The sequence below is a fragment of the Panicum hallii genome, chromosome 7 (assembly GCF_002211085.1).
Source record: "Panicum hallii strain FIL2 chromosome 7, PHallii_v3.1, whole genome shotgun sequence".
NCBI lineage: Eukaryota > Viridiplantae > Streptophyta > Magnoliopsida > Poales > Poaceae > Panicum > Panicum hallii.
Window position 1 is genome coordinate 2,653,982 of NC_038048.1, and position 22,570 is coordinate 2,676,551.

General features: G+C 45.5%; 1 protein-coding gene across 1 annotated transcript in view; it reads left to right on the forward strand.

Moving 5' to 3' along the window:
* LOC112899474 (vacuolar protein sorting-associated protein 54, chloroplastic-like) overlaps window positions 1-18,265 on the forward strand; it is a 28,530-nt gene extending 10,265 nt beyond the window's left edge. Inside the window, exons 7-8 of the mRNA XM_025967957.1 lie at window positions 3,091-3,178; window positions 18,195-18,265. Coding sequence (XP_025823742.1) covers window positions 3,091-3,178; window positions 18,195-18,250 — 144 coding nt within the window. The 3' untranslated portion in view covers window positions 18,251-18,265. The remainder of the gene's footprint in view (window positions 1-3,090; window positions 3,179-18,194) is intronic.
* Window positions 18,266-22,570: the final 4,305 nt, after the last annotated feature.

Consider the following 22,570-nt stretch of genomic DNA (forward strand, 5'->3'; position numbering starts at 1 on the left):
ATGCAAGTTCATCTGTGCTACCAGATCCTTGCTGCATGTCAAGTTGTTGCATTTGTTTGGTTCGTAGATATAATTTTATTTTTGAGTGTTACTAAGAAGTGCTTCCCTATCTGTTAATTTCAGTAGCTAATTCTGGTTCCTGTGTAAGTCATATAACCCTTTTTAGGACCAGAATATGGTTTGTGTTTATTTACCTTGCTCATGTTTGCTTGTTGAGTTAAATAAAATCTATAGTTAATCCTTCTTGATATATAACATGACTTTTCTAAATGAGTTTACTAATGGTTTTTGGAAGGAAACACTTGAGGCTAAAATAAATTGAGTGAACTCTCGTGTTGTAGCACCAACCCGTTTTTGCCTTGTGAACTTGTTTGTGGTTCTTACTCAATAAATGACTGCCCAGTCATGTCTTTCTTGTAATTGTGTTACATTGCTTTGCATCATCATCGTCCACGCTTTTGTGACCTTATACTTGTCTCTGTGTGCTTTTTAAATGCATCATGTGCGGGAGTATGTTTCGCAGCAAATGGGAGTACGCCCTACAGTCACACACACAGACTGTAGTGGTACGTTTTGCGCAGTGGACAGGAGTACGGTCATGTAGTCGCGGTACAGGCGTACGTCCTGCACTTTGGTAGTGCGTATGGTTCTACAGTCGCTTGTGGTGGCCCTGATCCACAACTCGGGATGAAAGACAAACGGTTGCTTCGGAACGACCTGTCGGTGTTCCAAGCGTGTGAGTTAGGTTTACCTTGCAAGGTTGGAAATTCGATTTAGAATCGTCCATCTCTTTCGGAAATTGAGACTGTGTAACACCCTAATTTAAATTTCAGCAATTAATAATAAATTTAATTGGCCTTATTTAAATTTCTAAGGTTTATTATGATTAGTCTTGCATTTAATCTAATTTTGTTTCACAAGTAATTAAAATTTTCTAGGTTTAAACATGTTTGTGCATTCATGCTGGAGCATATATTTTATTTGGTTGAGTGCATAGGAGTTGAATTCAAATCTAATTTGAATTCAACATAGTTTGGTTTGGTTTGAAAAAGAAAAGGAAATAGGAAATAGAAATCGGCTCGGCAGAGCAATCAGCTCGGTTCTTCTTTTCCTTCTGTGAACCGGCTCTCTCTTTCCTTCCTTCCCTCCGATCGGCTCTGGCCCTACTATCAACCTTGTCTGTTTTCTCTCGTTCAATCGGCTCGGCTCCTCTCTATTGAATCGGCTTGTTTCCTTCTAGAAGCTAGCGGATCAGGCAAAGCAGTTGGCCGATCCGATCTTCCCGCGAAGTCACAGGCGCACACGCCCAGGACGCCTCCCTATTTAAACCCCGCCGCCTCTGTTGCCCTAACCCAACACCTAAACCCTAATCTGCGCCCGAAGCTCCGCGCCCGAGCTTCTGCCGCCGTTGAACCTCGCTAAAGCGCCGTTGCAGCTGCTGATCTCGCCGTCGTTCGTCCGTGGCCGATCTGTTTCTCTCCTTCACGCCGGTCCGATCTCCGTCACCGTGCCGCCTTCTCCAAGGTTGATCTGCACCGTGCCACGCCACTGTTCCTCTGCGGCCGATTGACCCCGCCTCTCTTCTGCACGCACGCTCGACCGTAGCCGATCTTCCGCGCCGTTCTCCTACGTCCGATCCTCGCCGCCGATCTTCTGCTCGCCGATCCGACCAACCCCTCGGTGAGCCCCCGACCTCTCTTCTCTCTCACGCTAAGTTAGGTTCTTTAACTAAATCGGCTAGGTAGCTTCTTTGCTGTTCCTTCGTATCAGCAGTATAGCCGATACAAACCGTAGGGTGAGTTTAGCGTCTAAATCGGCCGACACGTTGTTCTTTCGGGATCGGCTATCTAGCCGATTTGATCGGCCGTTAGTCTCTGCCGTTCCCCTTGAGCCTGATAGTTTGTGCCGATTCCATGAACGTGTTGAGCTGCCGATTTTGTTCCGACCCTTGCCTGTTCCTTTTGCATCGGCAGTTTGGCCGATACTGTCTTGTCGACTCTAGCTGATTCCTTTACATCGGCTACTAGCTTGGCCGATGCACCGTCGTAACCCCATAGCCGATCTGTACCACCACGTGTATCTTCCTGTCCTTGTTCCAAATCGGCCAGACTTGGCCGATCTCTCTGTCATGGCCGATCCACCACTCCTTGGCGATCGACTCCATCAACTCTTAGCCGCTCCTGGATCCCCTGTGAATTATCGGCACGCCTGCCGATTCCTGTATCGGCAGGGCCAGCTGACGGTTTCCCCGATTTCCTTCTGCCGATAACCTTCAGCCGATACGTCTTCTGTCCGATCTATTTAGTCCGATCGGCTAGTCCGATTGTTATTGTTCTGATCGGCTAGCTCTGTATCTTTGCACCGAAGCCCCTGCGCTTTATAAAAATGGAATCCAAAGTCCAGTTTCTTTGCACCGAAGCCCCTGATCTTTATAGAAATAGAATCCGAAGTCCAGTTTCTTTGCACCGAATCCCCTGATCTTTATAGAAATAGAACCTGTAGTCCAGTTTCTTTGCACCGAAGCCCCTGAGCTTTATAGGAATAGAACCCGCAGTCCCTGGTCCGATCTTGTGGTCCGATCTGTGTGGCCCGATCTTGCGGTCCGAACCGTGTTGTCCGATCCGAGCGGTCCGCTCTGCCTGGTTTCTTCCAAAGGAGTCCCTGATCTTTTAAGTTTTCGACCCGCGGACCACTGCAGTTCAATAATAATTGCAGTTTAGCCCTGTTTCTTTCATGGACCCCCTTGAGCTTTCCCAGTTTGAGGTCCGAAGCCCAGCCCGGTTGTTTTAGCGCGTTAGCCCTCAGATCTTTCTAGTTTTTGCACATAAACCCCTAGTTTGTGCCCAAAACCCCCTGTAACTCGGTTTTCTCGCAGATAAGTCCCTGAATCTTGTTTTAAGCGTAGTTTTCGCGTCCTAGCTCCGTTTTAGGTGTTCTTTATATCCACGCGACCGTTGTAACGCGTAGAATAGTTCTGGCTTAGTTTTGCTTGCTGTTTTTATGAATTGTTGTACTGTTTCTTAGTGTTAGCTTTGGGTTGCATGTATGTTTATGTTGCTGCCTTGTTTTTGGCCATGTGTTCGTGAGTAGACGCTGAGCCTTTGGACGAGTACCAGTACCCGGAGCAGCCACCATCTTCGGAGCAGTTTGAGCAGCAGGAAAACTTTGAGGAAGCCAAGTATAACATGAACATCCTATCACTTTTAAATATAATTTCATACTGCATTTTAATACTGTATGCCTATAAGGATTTCCTAGCCACCTTTATCCTTATATATCCCTTGGGTTGCATTTTGGTTAGTTGTGTTAGGTTGCTGCGCTATAACACACTTGGTCCTTTTTAATTAATTTGTTAATGATCCTATGCAACTTAATTCTGGAGCCGACCCTCTGTGCTGTGTGCTTGAGTGGTTTGCGCGTCCTTAAAATATGTTTTTCTAGAAACTTGGTTTAGGGGGCCAGCACGGTGCTTAGTGCTTGGTTGGCCACTCTCCCTAAGGACCGGTTCATAGAGCGATAACCTGGGACAACAGTGCTACCACAAGACTGGAATGGGACGGTCTTGGCTTACTAATTAGGTTTTTTTAGTTCAGAATAACTTACCTGCGTGGGCAAGAGGGGTGGTAAGCTTCAATGGTCCCTGCTCCTCTCGCTGGACTGTGCTGTGTGCTTGATCCCCTTGAGGTGGGCCTCATCGTCGCTGATCTAGAATCCTTAGCGGTTACGCCTTACCAACGAGATCCTTTGTAACGGCCTCGTAGTGTGCCTGCTAGCCATCTCACCTAAGGAAGTATGATGAACAACTAGCGTAGCTCACGACTTGTGGGTAAAGATGTGCAACCTCTGCAGAGTGTAAAACTGGTATACTAGCCGTGCTCACGGTTATGAGCGGCCCAGATCCTCCTTTTGATTAGTGGGGTTATCAACCTTTGAATAGGGAGATTTCCCGGGTGGTGTGGCAGAACCGCTCGAATCATTCCGGCTCAAGTGCGCTATTGATCGCCGTACAACTGCAATCAGCTTAACGCACTTCAAACGGAACAATCCTTTGGTCTGTCGGGTCTCTGCCCGATTCAACCACGGTTCAGCAGGATCGAAGCAGGTTTACCTCGCACGAAGGCGAGTTCACGTCACAGAATAGCTCATCAATTTTAATTTACAGCCATATATAAACATTATTACAAAACGAGTTCAAAGAGAAGTAAATTTATACAACCATGTTCAAACTGACAAGCGTAACAGCTTGTCTAAACTCACAGCGGAAGAAAAAGTTTTACGCGACTACACACGTCGCGAAGGCGAACGCCAAGCTTAGCCCAGGGCTTGGTGTCACTCCGGAGGGTCAGTGCCGGCCGGGGACGGGTCCTACTCCACGGACCAGCCAAAAGGAACGGACGTTGGCCACACAAGGTTGTCTGTGGGATTCTCGTAGGTTATACCTGAAACAGATATTGGCAAGGCTGAGTATTCTAATACCCGGGGCTGGGTATATTTAGCCCATAACTAGACTCATGAAGGCATTGCAAAGGCTCTGGGTTTATTTTCAGCTGAAAAGTAACAAAGAGTATGAACTATTTTCACGTTTTAGCTTTCATTTTCTAGTTGAGTATTTATTCTAGATTAGCACCTACACTAAGCAAGCAAGGTAGTGATTATCATCCATCAAGATTATCCATCATTAGTTCCACTTTTTACTCAATGTGGCAGAAGGGATAAGCAATCTCATGCATCGTGAGAGGCGGACGATTCCTGAATCGAGATTCAACCTTGCAAGGTAAACCTAACACACACGCTTGGAATACCAACAGGGCGTTCCGAAGCAACCGTTTACCTTTCTTTCCGACTCGTGGACAGGCCACCACAAGCGACTTGCAGGACCGTACGCACATCACTCGTGCAGGACATACGTCTGTAGCGCGACTACAAAACCCGTATTCCTGTCTGCCATGCAGAACGTACTCCCACAGGGCGGTGCGTGTGAACCTAACATAAAGATCGAGTGGTGGGAGGTATGTCCACTTACCGGGCCGATTGGTTACTAGGCTTACCGCTTTACCATATTTCGCGGCATGTGGCTAGTACTGTTCAAACGCTTAGCCACCACTACCACACATATCGACCTTAAAGCTTTTATCAACACAGACAGGGTAAACTTCCAGGCCATGATACAGCACATGACCCTGTCCGTCATCCTTATAGTGGTTGCAGGAATGTAAACATGCAACTCCTATATCGCGCGAGTGACAGGAAATCACTCGACTTCTACCGGTCCTATTAGCGGAGCATCTATCCGATAAGGACTCGGGAGCATTACATTGGGTTCCTAGAATTCATGCATCTAGGGTTTCACTTCAACTCCTAGACTTAATGCAAGATATAATATAAATAAGCATAGATTGTAGTGTAAATAAAGTAATGGGATATGTCCGGGGCTTGCCTTCTGGAGTGGGGGTGGGGGCAGGAGAGTCAGAGGCTTCCGAACTCGGGTTCGGGGCTTGAGTTAGTCCTTCGACGACTTGCGTAGGATCTTCTGGGAAGCCTTGGTCTTGTCCTAAGACCAGTTCGTAATCCCCGTCGTCGAGTGTCGTTGATTCTATATGAGATGCAATAAATTAACTAAGGTGAAATTTAAATTTAAAATTTCACATTTCAAATATTATAACTCATCCAATTAACACACAAACATGCATAAAATATAGAGGTTTTAGATTTAAAACACTATTTATAAAGATATGGTAGGGTTTATTGCAATAAGAACTAAAATATTTAAATCAAATTTGAAATGAACTAAAATTTGGATTCAAACTTTTAAATAGAGATTATAGAGATTTGATTATATATTAAACATTATAAAATATTACATTAGTAAATGATAAAAGATTCCAATTAGAGAAGGTTATACATTAGGTTTATTTCAAATTTGAAAGTTTCAAAATAAAAGAGGTTAAGTTTAAATCAAGGTTAAGTTTGTAACTTTGCACAAAGTTATCTAGAGCTCATGGAATATTTATGTCAAACTTCATAAGTAATCAAGCATTGAAAATCAAAGTTATGCATAAGTTATTCCCTAATCTTAGGTTTAAAATAAAGATAAAAGTACATTGTTTCACACTAAACTTTATTAACCAAAGTTATAGAATTTGAAATCTAGTTTCTAACAAAACTAGTTTTGCCATTTTAGGATTTTTCTGTGAATTACTACGAATTTTACAAGGCAGAAAATGCTTTCACATGAAATAACAGTTATCCTTTACAGAACAGCCCTCACAATTAGCAGAAAACCCCCTGGAAGAAAAACATTCCAAGCAATTGGGTCCACGGCCATGGCCGGCGGGGAGGGGTTCGGTTCCGGCCAAATTCCGGCCGTGGGAGTCGCCGGCGGCGAGGGGAAAAGAGAGGGGGAGCACGAGGAGGTCCTGCGCTACCTGTGGGTGGTCTTGGGAAGGCTTGGGGTGGCCGGAGTCGGGCTGTCCACGGAGGGCCGGATCGGCGGCCGGAGGCGCACGGCGGCGGGGTGATTCCGGCGAGCGAAGGAGGGAAGGGGCTGGCTGGAGAGCTGCAGTGGGGCACGGGAAAGCTAGTGGCGCTACTGATTTGGAAAGGGGGAGAGCGGAGGGGAAGGTTCCACGATGGCCCGAGGTCCCGGCGGCGGCAATGGAGGAGGCGGCGGTTTCTGTGCGCGCGCGAAGAGGCCTGGGGCATCCTTTTATAGGCAAATGGAGTGACGGCAAGCCGCTGGTGTCATAGAGCAGAAGAGAGGAGAAGATAAGGCTTGCCCACGGGGGTTTTGCGACGGCGGCAGTGACTCCGGCGTGCAGCTCTGCACAGGTGCCGTGGCGCGCGGCTGGGCGCCAACAGGGGAGGGGTGGAGCGGTGGACGAGCAGAGGGACGACGCGTGGACGGGGGAGAGAAGGGGGATGGACGACGGCGGCCAAGGGTGAGGTACTGCGCCGGCGGCAGGAGCACCAGTCGTGCAGCGGCGCAGAACAGGGGAGCAGGGCGCAGGGAGGAAGAAGGGGGGAGGGGGGGGTGAACTGAACGAGGGACTGATCTATGAATTCAGAGAAAGGCAGGGACCTTACTGTAAAGGGCTTATAACTTTTAAACCAGTACTCAAATAAAGATGGTCCAAAAAGCAAAAGTGCATGGTTTTTCAAACTCTACAACTTCTCTTTAAGGTTCATCTGCATTTGAGCAATAGTTTTGGAAATAAAATAGACTTAGTAATAATTTCACTTTTTATGTAAATCCATAAGTAAGATTACTTTTACACATATACCCTATGGTAATTTTATATATTTTTGCAATTTAACCACAGATATCACTTTTGCAAACTAATCCTTATGCTTTTTAAACTCTTACCCCATTTCCACCCATTTTGCATAAAAGAACCTTTAGTTAAATTTAATTACATAAACACCACTTTTTCCACAACATTGCACATATTAAACACACATTTTGTCATACTTTGGACATAAAAACATATCAAAAATCTAAGGTATGACCAAACTAATTACCTGAGTGTCACAGCCTTCCCCCCTAAAAATAATCTCGTCCCGAGATTCCGAAGTAGGATGGAATAGAAAGATCAAGCTCGGAAATTGGCTCGGAAGAAGTCAGGAAAGTTATGCTGGAGATAAGATTCAGTTTCCCATGTTGCTTCTTCTTCCGTGTGATGGTTCCATTGAATCTTGTACATTCTGATGGTTTCTCTTCTGGTGCTTCTCTCTTTAGTGTCGAGGATTTTGATTGGATGCTCTGTATAGGTCAGATCTGGTTCGATTTCGATAGCTTGGGAATCGATGACTTCGGTGGGGATCTTAATACACTTTCTGAGTTGGGATACATGAAAGATGTTATGGATAGCTGCTAATTGAGGAGGAAGTTGGAGACGGTAAGCTACAGGTCCACAGATTTCAAGGATTTCAAAGGGTCCGATATATCGAGGAGCAAGTTTCCCTTTTACACCGAATCTTTGAACACCTCGGGTAGGAGATACTCGAAGATATACGAAGTCTCCGACGTGAAACTGTAATGGTCTTCTTCGTATATTAGCGTAGCTTTTCTGTCGAGATTGGGCGGCCTTTAGATTGTTCTGGATAAGCCTAACTTGATCTTCTGCTTCCATAACTAGATCGGGTCCAAAAATTTTACGTTCGCCGGTTTGTGACCAATTTAAAGGAGTTCGACATCGGCGACCGTATAAAGCTTCAAATGGGGCCATCTTAATACTTGTCTGATAGCTATTATTGTAAGAGAATTCTGCTAATGACAAGTATTTATCCCAATTTTTGTCAAATTGGAGTACACAAGCTCTGAGCATATCTTCTAGAATCTGGTTTACTCGCTCAGTTTGCCCATCTGTCTGAGGATGATAGGCAGAGCTTCGAATTAACTTAGTCCCAAGAGCATCATGAAGTTGCTCCCAGAACCTAGCGACGAATTGCGCTCCACGATCAGAAATGATCATTTTAGGTACTCCATGAAGACGAACAATTTGATCTAAATAGATCTCGGCATACTTCTTGGCAATATACGTAGTATGCACGGGAAGGAAATGTGCAGTCTTGGTTAATCGATCAACGATTACCCAAATAGAGTCATGCCTCCGAGAAGTGTTGGGCAAGCCAACAATAAAGTCCATACTGATATCCTCCCACTTCCACGAGGGAATGGGTAGAGGTTGAAGGATACCAGCAGTCTTCAAATGACTGGCTTTGACTCTTTGACAGATATCACATTCTGACACATATTTGGCAATTTCTCGTCTCATACGAGTCCACCAAAAATTCTGTTTCAGATCCTGATACATCTTCGTACTGCCAGGATGTATAGAGAATTTGGACAAGTGGGCCTCGTCCATTATTTGCCTGCGGAGCTTATGGTCCTTGGGTACAACAATACGTTCGTTGAACCATAAAACCCCTTTAGGATCAACTCGGAAGCATTTATACTTCCCTTCTCCTTGTGTTATCTTCTGTTTAATGATTCTGATCCCTTTATTACGCTGTTGCGCTAGAACAATACTATCTCTAAGTGTGGCTTCAACCAAAAGATGGTTTAAGTCACCTTGGGAAATGATCTCTAAGTTGAGCTTACTCATTTCCCAACAGAGAGTTTCGTCGAATGCTTCAATGGATAGGCAAGAACAATGCGCCTTGCGACTAATGGCATCTGCAACGACATTGGCCTTGCCTGGATGATAATGCATTTCCAAATCATAATCCTTGATAAGTTCTAGCCAGCGCCTTTGCCTCATATTCAGATCCGCCTGGGTAAAAATGTACTAGAGGCTTTTATGATCAGTGTAGATATGACATTTCGTACCCATCAGATGGTGTCTCCAGATCTTTAGGGCATGAATAACGGCTGCAAGTTCAAGATCATGAGTAGGGTAGTTTTGTTCATGAACCCTAAGTGCTCGTGATGCATATGCAATTACTCGGTTGTCTTGCATAAGTACACAACCAAGTCCAGTTCCTGATGCATCACAGTAGATGTCAAAAGGTTTTGAAACATCTGGTTGAGCTAAGACTGGAGCCGTCGTAAGATGATTTCTGAGAAGATGAAACGCATCTTCGCATTTTTGATCCCAGGAGAATTTCACACTTTTCTTTAGTAGTTCGGTCATAGGTTTGGCTATTCTGGAGAAGTCAGGAATGAAACGACGATAATAGCCAGCTAGACCGAGAAAACTACGAATTTGATGGACGGAGGTCGGAGGTTTCCAATCCATCACTTCTTGTACTTTACTGGGATCAACGGATATTCCGTCACCAGAAATGGTATGGCCCAGGAATTTGACTGTATCTAGCCAAAATTCACATTTAGAGAATTTGGCATACAGGTGGTGGTCTCTTAATCGCTGAAGGATGACATGGAGATGCTTAGCATGATCTTCTGGAGTTTTAGAATAGATCAAGATGTCATCAATGAAGACCACGACAAACTTGTCGAGCTCTTGCATGAAGACGGAATTCATGAGGTACATGAAATAGGCTGGAGCATTAGTGAGACCAAACGACATGACAAGATACTCGTATAGACCATACCGAGTGGAGAAGGCTGTTTTTGGAATATCACTGGGTCGAATCTTAATTTGATGATAGCCGGAACGAAGATCTATTTTAGAAAACACCTTGGCTCCGGCTAATTGATCAAAGAGGATATCAATGCGGGGTAGAGGATACTTATTTTTGATGGTCACCGCATTGAGAGGACGGTAATCGACACATAGCCTCAAGCTATTGTCTTTCTTTTTCACAAATAAGGCTGGACAACCCCATGGTGATGCACTCGGACGAATGAAGCCTTTGTCTAAGAGATCTTGGAGTTGGGTTTTTAACTCAGCCAACTCGTTAGGAGGCATACGATATGGTCTCTTAGAAATAGGGGCTGTACCAGGTTGGAGTTCTATGATAAACTCGATATCTCTGTCTGGGGGCATTCCGGGTAAGTCATCCGGAAATACATCTGGATATTCACAGACGACTGGAATGTCCTCTAGTTTGACCCCAGACGTAGCATAGGTGCAAGAATGGAAGAACTTTGGTTGTGGAAGATAAAGAATGGTAGGTTCATTCTCCGGTGAACCTATTTCCACAGTGCGAGAAGTGATATCTAAAGACACATGGTGTTGCGTCATCCAGTTCATTCCCAAAAGAACATCCATTTCTTTTAGGTCTAATACTAGCAGATCTGTTTTGATCAGATGACCACCCAGCTGAATTGGTACCATTCTACAGATTTGATTGGACAAAATCTTACCACCAGGAGTTATAATCCTATAGGCTTCATTTATATAACCGATATCCAAGCCCACTTTGGTCCCGCAATCCATACTAATAAAACTATGGGTGGCACCAATATCGAAAAGAATAATAACGGGATGATGGTTGATAGAAAATGTACCCGTCATTATCGGTGCCCCTTCAGGGAGTTCGGAGAGTGTGGTGAGGTTTACCCTCCCTTGACGAACCTGGACCACCTGTTTCTTGCCCTTGCCCTTGTTGGTTGGATTAGATGTTTGCCCTTGGAAAGATTTCCTAGGTTGAGGGCAATCCTTGATGAAGTGGGACGGGCTTCCGCAATTGAAACAACGATTATTGTTGTTTCCTGGAGTAGCTGGCGGAAAGCTCGGCCGCAGACCTTGTTGGGGTTGTTGTTGAGTTTGGGGCAGGGGTGGTCGGTTGAATTGTGCTTGCTGGGGAGGTCGGGCTATCCATCTGCCAGGTAAATTGCCTCGAGGCAGAGCTCGAGGGGTATTACTTGGGACCAACCGATACCTTGGCAACGGTGAAGTTGCCGGTCCTGTAGGTGCCTTCCGTTTCTTTTCAGCTCTGTGAGCGGCAATGCAGTCTTCTTGAGTTATGGCCATGTTGACCAACTCATTGAAATTTTCAGCCTTCACCAAATTTAGCCACTCCTTGAGCTTGGTGTTTAGGCCTCGACGAAAGCGATCACTTTTGCGGGCATCAGTGTCCGCATGAGATCCCGCATACTGGCACAGATGATTGAAAACCTGGGCATACTGTGTAACAGTGCGGGTACCCTGGGTCATGCTCAAAAATTCATTGAGCTTTCGCTCAATGAGTCCCGCTGGTATATGATGCGCTCGGAACGCCGTTCGAAACTCGTCCCAAGTGATGACGTGATCGGCGGGTTGCATAGCATGAAACTGATCCCACCAAAGACGGGTAGCGCTTCGAAGTTGCTGGGCTGCAAAGAGCACCTTGTTCTCATCTGAACATGGAGCTGGTAATAAGGCGAACTTGGACTCGATAGTTCGCAACCAAGCATCTGCATCCAAAGGCTCATCGGCCTTATGGAATAAAGGAGGTTGGGTGCTGAGAAAGTCCTGATAAGTGGCCGATAGAGGTTCTCCTCGGCCTCGAGGTTGCTGCTGGAAATGGCCCATCTGAGCTTGTACAAGTTGATTTAGAAGCTCGGTTTGCCGGGCCATAACCTCGGCCAGGTTTGGAGGTGGCGGTGGTGGTTGCTGAGAACTACCAGGTTGTCCTGCCCGGAATCCTTCCGGGGTTCCACGAGTAGCTCCAACCATCTGAAATGAAGGAGACATCCGTTGTCAACCATAATCTTGCTCCAATTTCAGATAATATGCAATTATCAAACAGAATTGTAACGCATATGTCCCATTCAATCCACTTGTAACAGATGCACCGATATTGAATAGGATAACCAAAACTCAGGATTTGAATTGCTACATAGATATTAATATCCTTACATCTTACATCAACACACTCAAACTGTTACAAACTCTTACCTAAAAGTACATGCCACACATACAACAAGTGGCTTTATAACTAGGTAAACTACACACCACCTAGGTTACATCCAGCTACAACAAGGAGAGTGACAGGCTAAAAGTCGTCAAGATTTTCCCGTTGACGATACTCTTCCAGAAGAAGAGTGGTTAGATTGGGGATTTTGGGGTAGGATCACCGTGTTCGGAGTCAAGACCCGATTCTCCTTCTATTTCTTCTGGCTCTTCTTCTTCTTCTTCCTCACTCTCACTTTCGTCCGACATTACAGGTGGTGCCGGTTGCTCATGGAGGTCGTTGATATGGTTGACAGCATCATCAAGCTCAATGGTGAGATCTTGAACCTGATCCTGGAGAAACTCAATAATGGTATTGCGCTGGGCAATAACTATCTCCCTCTCCTGGATTTGGTTCTCTTGGTTATTGATAATCATATCGCGCTGGGCCAACAGGTCAACTTGGGCATTTGTGACAGTATGAAGCTCATTTAGCTCATCAAGCTGCTGAATAATAGTTCCATGGTGAGCTTGAGCTAAGTTAGACAACTGATTTATGCTCCGACGTTGCAGCAGCTGATATTGATGCTGCACGTTCATGAATCGGACTAGAGCTTGCAGTGTCTCATGAGACAGATCTCCCAATAGATGACTGTAATAAGAGATCCTGAAGGTCCACTCGGAGTCACGAGGATCTGTGGCTGGGAATAAACCAATCGGATAAGCAGCCACTTCTTCAGGGTGCTTATCACAGAAAATGTGAATAGCTTCAAGTGCTGCAGACTCAAAGGTATCCACAAGGCGGTGGCCAGCCGTGCAAATTGTGACAGGTTGCCACAAGTAACGAGAAGGATGCTGCGGAATGGTCATCTTCACCCTACACCGAGGAACGCCTGCTTCAACAAACTCATATCCATCATAGAGTGGGGGTGCATCATAGCCAAAAATCTGAAGTGACTCCCACAAAAGACGGGGAAAACCTTCCCAATGGAGGGCATTAGTATGAAGATGCCCCTCCGAATCCCAGAAAACATTAGATGGTGTTGCCATCTGCGACCAGAATGCAAATGGTGGAGCTTTTTATCTTGTTAAGAGAGCACAAGATAAACAGAACAAGATAGTCAATGCTGATAACAGCAAGGACTGATAATCAGATGAAAACCTAGAATTCTATATAGGATACCCAACCTAATACTATCCTTAGAACTCCATTAGCCCATTTCAAAGACAAACAACATATTCTTCATATATGAAAATCCTTTTGTTAACAGATTATGCATGCACGCATTACTCGTCCTCACAACCAAAACAACTGCCGAATATGTTCGGACTTACGTAGTTAATTCCGGTGGCATAACCATACGTCTCTCACTATATATAACTAGTCGATAAACCCTACGCATCCTAATAGCGTAAGCGTGGTTAGTGTACCTGCAGAAGAAATACACAGATATATATATATATATATATCTCATGAACCTTTCATGGCAGCACGACATGAAAGCGTCCCCAAACATTACTGTTCACTATAGAAACAGCATCTGTACAATTACCGCCGTACAGACAACGTTAGCATACGTTATCGAAACAACGTATTCAAGGGGGGTACCGCAAAATGCGGGGGTATGAACAGCGATCGCCATACCCTGCGCCGAACCATATACTCCCAATATAATCAACCTAAGTTGGTATATTGGCAGCATCTCAAGTAGGCCACTGCTTGAGAAACAGCGTTCGGTTCGCATCACCGACAGGAAGGCCAAGCTCCCTCAGTTGGCTGAGGATCCTTACCTTCTTACCTCCGTACGTAGATGTCGTTACAGGAAGTAAGGTTGGATTGTGCAGGAATTTAAGTTTTGACGGAAAGTAGTGCTGCAAGTCAGAACTATCTATACATATATAGATACTATTAGCCACCTGATACTTTCCCATATAAACCCTTAGGGCTTTACGTTCTAACCACCAACCTTAACGGATCCAACGTACTTTGTAAATTCATTTGTTGGCAAACTTTTATCCAGAAAACACTTTTTAAGAGCTATTCTAGATGTAAAGATAAACCTACAGCTCTGATACCAGCTGTGGCAGAACCGCTCGAATCATTCCGGCTCAAGTGCGCTATTGATCGCCGTACAACTGCAATCAGCTTAACGCACTTCAAACGGAACAATCCTTTGGTCTGTCGGGTCTCTGCCCGATTCAACCACGGTTCAGCAGGATCGAAGCAGGTTTACCTCGCACGAAGGCGAGTTCACATCACAGAATAGCTCATCAATTTTAATTTACAGCCATATATAAACATTATTACAAAATGAGTTCAAAGAGAAGTAAATTTATACAACCATGTTCAAACTGACAAGCGTAACAGCTTGTCTAAACTCACAGTGGAAGAAAAAGTTTTACGCGACTACACACGTCACGAAGGCGAACGCCAAGCTTAGCCCAGGGCTTGGTGTCACTCCGGAGGGTCAGTGCCGGCCGGGGACGGGTCCCACTCCACGGACCAGCCAAAAGGAACGGACGTTGGCCACACAAGGTTGTCTGTGGGATTCTCGTAGGTTATACCTGAAACAGATATTGGCAAGGCTGAGTATTCTAATACCCGGGGCTGGGTATATTTAGCCCATAACTAGACTCATGAAGGCATTGCAAAGGCTCTGGGTTTATTTTCAGCTGAAAAGTAACAAAGAGTATGAACTATTTTCACGTTTTAGCTTTCATTTTCTAGTTGAGTATTTATTCTAGATTAGCACCTACACTAAGCAAGCAAGGTAGTGATTATCATCCATCAAGATTATCCATCATTAGTTCCACTTTTTACTCAATGTGGCAGAAGGGATAAGCAATCTCATGCATCGTGAGAGGCGGACGATTCCTGAATCGAGATTCAACCTTGCAAGGTAAACCTAACACACACGCTTGGAATACCAACAGGGCGTTCCGAAGCAACCGTTTACCTTTCTTTCCGACTCGTGGACAGGCCACCACAAGCGACTTGCAGGACCGTACGCACATCACTCGTGCAGGACATACGTCTGTAGCGCGACTACAAAACCCGTATTCCTGTCTGCCATGCAGAACGTACTCCCACAGGGCGGTGCGTGTGAACCTAACATAAAGATCGAGTGGTGGGAGGTATGTCCACTTACCGGGCCGATTGGTTACTAGGCTTACCGCTTTACCATATTTCGCGGCATGTGGCTAGTACTGTTCAAACGCTTAGCCACCACTACCACACATATCGACCTTAAAGCTTTTATCAACACAGACAGGGTAAACTTCCAGGCCATGATACAGCACATGACCCTGTCCGTCATCCTTATAGTGGTTGCAGGAATGTAAACATGCAACTCCTATATCGCGCGAGTGACAGGAAATCACTCGACTTCTACCGGTCCTATTAGCGGAGCATCTATCCGATAAGGACTCGGGAGCATTACATTGGGTTCCTAGAATTCATGCATCTAGGGTTTCACTTCAACTCCTAGACTTAATGCAAGATATAATATAAATAAGCATAGATTGTAGTGTAAATAAAGTAATGGGATATGTCCGGGGCTTGCCTTCTGGAGTGGGGGTGGGGGCAGGAGAGTCAGAGGCTTCCGAACTCGGGTTCGGGGCTTGAGTTAGTCCTTCGACGACTTGCGTAGGATCTTCTGGGAAGCCTTGGTCTTGTCCTAAGACCAGTTCGTAATCCCCGTCGTCGAGTGTCGTTGATTCTATATGAGATGCAATAAATTAACTAAGGTGAAATTTAAATTTAAAATTTCACATTTCAAATATTATAACTCATCCAATTAACACACAAACATGCATAAAATATAGAGGTTTTAGATTTAAAACACTATTTATAAAGATATGGTAGGGTTTATTGCAATAAGAACTAAAATATTTAAATCAAATTTGAAATGAACTAAAATTTGGATTCAAACTTTTAAATAGAGATTATAGAGATTTGATTATATATTAAACATTATAAAATATTACATTAGTAAATGATAAAAGATTCCAATTAGAGAAGGTTATACATTAGGTTTATTTCAAATTTGAAAGTTTCAAAATAAAAGAGGTTAAGTTTAAATCAAGGTTAAGTTTGTAACTTTGCACAAAGTTATCTAGAGCTCATGGAATATTTATGTCAAACTTCATAAGTAATCAAGCATTGAAAATCAAAGTTATGCATAAGTTATTCCCTAATCTTAGGTTTAAAATAAAGATAAAAGTACATTGTTTCACACTAAACTTTATTAACCAAAGTTATAGAATTTGAAATCTAGTTTCTAACAAAACTAGTTTTGCCATTTTAGGATTTTTCTGTGAATTACTACGAATTTTACAAGGCAGAAAATGCTTTCACATGAAATAACAGTTATCCTTTACAGAACAGCCCTCACAATTAGCAGAAAACCCCCTGGAAGAAAAACATTCCAAGCAATTGGGTCCACGGCCATGGCCGGCGGGGAGGGGTTCGGTTCCGGCCAAATCCCGGCCGTGGGAGTCGCCGGCGGCGAGGGGAAAAGAGAGGGGGAGCACGAGGAGGTCCTGCGCTACCTGTGGGTGGTCTTGGGAAGGCTTGGGGTGGCCGGAGTCGGGCTGTCCACGGAGGGCCGGATCGGCGGCCGGAGGCGCACGGCGGCGGGGTGATTCCGGCGAGCGAAGGAGGGAAGGGGCTGGCTGGAGAGCTGCAGTGGGGCACGGGAAAGCTAGTGGCGCTACTGATTTGGAAAGGGGGAGAGCGGAGGGGAAGGTTCCACGATGGCCCGAGGTCCCGGCGGCGGCAATGGAGGAGGCGGCGGTTTCTGTGCGCGCGCGAAGAGGCCTGGGGCATCCTTTTATAGGCAAATGGAGTGACGGCAAGCCGCTGGTGTCATAGAGCAGAAGAGAGGAGAAGATAAGGCTTGCCCACGGGGGTTTTGCGGCGGCGGCAGTGACTCCGGCGTGCAGCTCTGCACAGGTGCCGTGGCGCGCGGCTGGGCGCCAACAGGGGAGGGGTGGAGCGGTGGACGAGCAGAGGGACGACGCGTGGACGGGGGAGAGCAGGGGGATGGACGACGGCGGCCAAGGGTGAGGTACTGCGCCGGCGGCAGGAGCACCAGTCGTGCAGCGGCGCAGAACAGGGGAGCAGGGCGCAGGGAGGAAGAAGGGGGGGGGGTGAACTGAACCAGGGACTGATCTGTGAATTCAGAGAAAGGCAGGGACCTTACTGTAAAGGGCTTATAACTTTTAAACCAGTACTCAAATAAAGATGGTCCAAAAAGCAAAAGTGCATGGTTTTTCAAACTCTACAACTTCTCTTTAAGGTTCATCTGCATTTGAGCAATAGTTTTGGAAATAAAATAGACTTAGTAATAATTTCACTTTTTATGTAAATCCATAAGTAAGATTACTTTTACACATATACCCTATGGTAATTTTATATATTTTTGCAATTTAACCACAGATATCACTTTTGCAAACTAATCCTTATGCTTTTTAAACTCTTACCCCATTTCCACCCATTTTGCATAAAAGAACCTTTAGTTAAATTTAATTACATAAACACCACTTTTTCCACAACATTGCACATATTAAACACACATTTTGTCATACTTTGGACATAAAAACATATCAAAAATCTAAGGTATGACCAAACTAATTACCTGAGTGTCACAGGTGGGTTCGGTTTCGTTTGGTTCTCAGTAGTTCATAATTAATTTTGACTAATTGCTATGTAACCGGGTTTACGGTAATCCATCAACTCGTAGTAAATAGCTTTAATAAAACTTTGCCAAGACTTAAAAGCTAATGCAGTCATGTCAGCCAACCTTAGAGCCTCATAGTTTCTGTTATACTTGTTGAGTACAAGTTGTGTACTCACACTTGCCTTCTCTACTCTTTTCTGCTTGTCCTTTTTTGGGATACTCTACTGCTGCTCAGTTCCTGCCGACGCGAGGGAGTTCACCCAAAGCTACCAGGAGTACGAGGACTTCTAGGCGATCGTCTCCCAGTCGACGTCCCTGTGGTGCCCAGCTTCCAAGAGTTCCGTACCTGTTTACGCTTCCGCATACTCTGTATCAGACATTTTGTCGTTATTGTAATAAATAATATTCGTACTCGCTTTATTATATTCTTCTACGTGATATGTGTTGTGATATACTGTTCATTCTATTGTATATACGTGTGACTTGATCCTGGCACGTATATAATTGCTCGGTTTATGTCCTTTTGTAAACCGGGTGTGATAGACTGCTTGATCCCTTTGCCACATAGAGTAACAAGAACAACATGACTATGAGAAATACTGATGATTGACTTTAAAAGCTCTACCACGTTTGAATAGCTTTAGTTGCTTACCTAGAATGGATAATCAACTAGAAGCTGAAAGCTAAAAGTTGAGATGTACGTCATTGGAGAGTGGGGGCGGATTCCCGAATGCTGGAGAGACCCTTGAGTCGAAAGAAGGATTCTTCTCGCAAGATGGCGATGGCAGCGGAACCCTTGGAGAGAGAAATAGGGGCGTTGTGAAAAAGTGCCAGTGAAGAGGAAGATGGAAGGGCAAAGAAGAGATTTTTACTTGCCGCCCGCACGGGAAGCGAAGCAGTAGTAGGCGAAAAGACCGTTCCGCAGCATAATCATGACTTGGAAGAATTTCGGAGTAAAATATTACTCCGAAACTGGGGGGCATGTGTTGACACCATTTTTTAACCAGTGTTAAGGTCGACATCAGAGAAGGCAGGAGGAGTAAATCAGCTGAAGACAAAGGGGTGACGAGGCAGTCTATCAGGAGCCTAGCCGATTTCAGTACAGAAGGATCGGCCGATGGCCAGTTTGGGGTCCAGCCGATCGGGAAGCTGCCAATTTAGCAGATACGGCCGATGGGGCCATGATATGCTAAGAGTTATCTGTTAGTTAGGGTTTTTGTGTTAAACCGACTCTTGCACAGGTTGGTAAGTTTGTTAAGTAGATTTGTTTCTTTCTTTAGAGTCAAGATATCTATCTGTCGTGATCGACAAGGAGTCTGTATCCTAGGATTATAAATAATGACCCTGCGGGGTCGAGGAAAGACGAGACACCTCCAATACACAAAACCCTACATTTTCCTTGCACTTTTACTTTACTGTTGGTGGCTTCGCCGTTTTCTTTTCTTCACGACTTCTTTCGAGTTTGATCAAGGACGATCCACATTCGGACGGCTTGATCGTGGTGAGTTTTCGTTTATCGAGTGGATCTAAGCTTTAGCATCCGGGCGTATCGCTGTTGCTTCGTTTAGATTTGTTCAAAGTTATCGAATTGCATCTAGGTTTTTGGCTTCGGGCGCATCGCTGTAGTCTTATCTAGATCTGTTCACCCTTTACCGATATCTGCTAGAATCATAGGATTTTTCCTGTTGTTTTAGCTTTTATCAAATCTATCCATCTTGAAAACACATTTGATCGGCTAGGAAATCTTACCATTTCGCTGAAATCTCACAAGAGCCGATTTAGATCTATTTCGAGCGTCCCTTGTAGCTTTATTTAAGCTGTACATTTGCAGCTTCTATATCGTTACGCCCCCTACGAATCGGACGATCAGGCCGATTCGTCGTTTCCCGCATCGGCTAGCCCGGGCCGATTCGCCGATCACGTGGCGCCGCAATCGGCGGAGCCCGTCGATTGCACTGTACGAGCGGTATTCGGAACACCAGCCGATAGACCCTCGGATTTGACCGTGTCTCCTTGTTTCCCTTGTCAATTAACAGGTCAAATTGACTGGCATGCCTCGGACACCCGAAGGGCCGCGATCGGGGTTTGGTCACAGGACCCTCCGGTCTTCGCGTGTTGATTTTTGCGTCAACAAGATGCTTTGGTGATGTTGACCACTGGAGTTGCTTCCGGCCACTTGGTGAATTTTTCGATGGCGACGTAGAGGTACCGGTACCCGCCGACGGCTCTAGGGAAAGGTCCCAAGATATCCAACCCCCATACTACGAAGGGTCAAAAGGGTGGTATCATCTGCAGAGCCTGAGCTAGTGTGTGTATCTGCTTTGCATGGAACTAGCATGCCTTGCAGGACTTCACCAACTCAGCTGCATCTTGGAGTGCTATCAGCCAGTAAAAACCATGCCGGAAGGCCTTACCGACCAGCGTGCGGGATGAAGAATGACTTCCGCACTCGTCTCCATGGATCTCCGTGAGCAAGTCATGCCCCTCTTCCTGGGTAATGCACCGCATGAGGATGCCATTGGCGCCACGACGGTAGAGATCCCCCTCCACCATCGTGTACCGTTTAGCCAACCGCACAATGCGCTCAGCGGACGCTTGGTCTTCAGCAAGGAAATTATCTTTTAGGAAGTCCCGGATCTCAGAGATCCATGCATTGGGACCTTCCCAAGAATTTGGACGCGGCTCCTTGGGGGCTTCGGGACCCTCCAAGGCACACGCAATCCTTGGTGGACCCCACGGATGGAGCACCGGGACCGCTAGCTTCGAGGTGCTAGTCTGACCCCCTTCGCCCAGTTCGGCCGGCTGGGCGGATGGCTTCAGCAGGCATCTCTGAAAAATGCCCTCAGGCACGGATGCCTGAGTCGATGCTCTCGTGGAGAGGGCATCTGCTGTTGTGTTGCCTTCACTTGGAACATGTTGCAGTTCCAGTGCTTCAAAGTCCTTCTCGAGCCTTCTCACATGAATGAGGTATGCTGCGAGCTGGGGGTTGTTACAACTTAACTCCCCCCGGACCTGCTTGATGACAAGCTGGGAATCTCCTTTGACCAGGAGCTGCCAGATGTGGCAGAACCAACCTGAATTACACCGGCTCAAGTGCGTCGATCCTTTCTCAGAAGGCGTCAAAGACTCAACCGCACTTCAAACGGTGTAACCCCTTGGTCTGTCGGGTAAAAGTCCCGATAAAACCACCTAACTCCGGATCGAAACAAGCGTACCCCGCACGAAGGCGAGTTTAGAGATACAATTACCATCACATTTTACATCACAAATTAATTAAACATTATTACACACCAGTTGTAGTTATGCCTAGCTAAGCAAATTTACATTGGCATTTATTCAAAAACTTCCAGTTTTCACGGACATTGTTTAACAAAGCAGCGGAAATAAAACATCGCGACTACACGTCACACAGACAGGCACCATAGTCGGCCCAAGGTATGGAGTCATTCCGAAGACTCATTGCCGGCCGGGGACGGATCCCATTCCACGGAGCAGCCAGGTGGTACAGAACAGGGCCAAGAAGAACTAACATCTGGAATCTCGAAGGGCATACCTGAAACAAAATCTAGCAAGACTGAGTATACTAATACTCAGCAAGGGCTTACCCGGAATTAGGGTATACTTAGTCCATAACTAGACCATGGAAGCTTGGTAAGGTTCTGGGTTTAATTTTAGTTGAAAAGCAACAAAGAGTAGGTCCTTAATTTCATATTTTAACTTTCAGGTTCTAGTTGATTATCCATTTTAGGTAAGCACCTGTAACTACTCAAGCATGGTAGAGCTTTTAAAGTCAACCATCAATATTTCTCATCATAGTGTTGCTCTTGTTACTCAATGTGGCAGAAGTATTAAGCAGTCTCAATCTCCGCGAGAAACGGACAATTCTGAATCGAATTTCAACCCTTGCAAGGTAAACCTAACTCACACGCTTGGAACACCCACTGGTCGTTCCGAAGCAACCGTTTGCCTTTCATTCCGGGTTGTGGAACAAAGCCACCACAAGCGACTGCAGGACCATACGCACATCCAATGTGCAGGACATACGCCTGTAGCGCGACTACATGACCGTACTCCTGTCTGCTCTGCAGAACGTACTCCCACACGTCGGTGCATGTAAACATAAAATAAAAGTCGAGTGGTGGGGGACGAGTCCACTTCCCGGGCCGATTGGTTACTAGGCTTACCGCTTACCATATTTCACGGCATGTGGCTAGTAGTTTCAAATGCTTAACTGCCACTACCACACACTGCGACCTTAACTGAAATTATCAATACAGACAGGGTTTCCACCAAGGTCATGATATCGAACACAACCCCGTCCGTCATCCTTATAGTGATTTCAGGATTATAAACAACCAATTCCTAAATCGCGCGAGTGACAGAAAATCACTCGACTTCTACCGGTCCTATTAGCATAGCACTAGTCGGACTCAGGGTTTATTCGACACATAGGTACCTAACAATGTGCAACTAGGGTTTCATCATAACTCCGAAGAACTTAAATGCACAAGTAGATACATATAGATACATGTGAATAGCAGTATAGTAAAGTAGGAATTTATGTCCGGGGCTTGCCTTCGCTGGTGGGGCTGGAGTCAGAGACGCTAATAA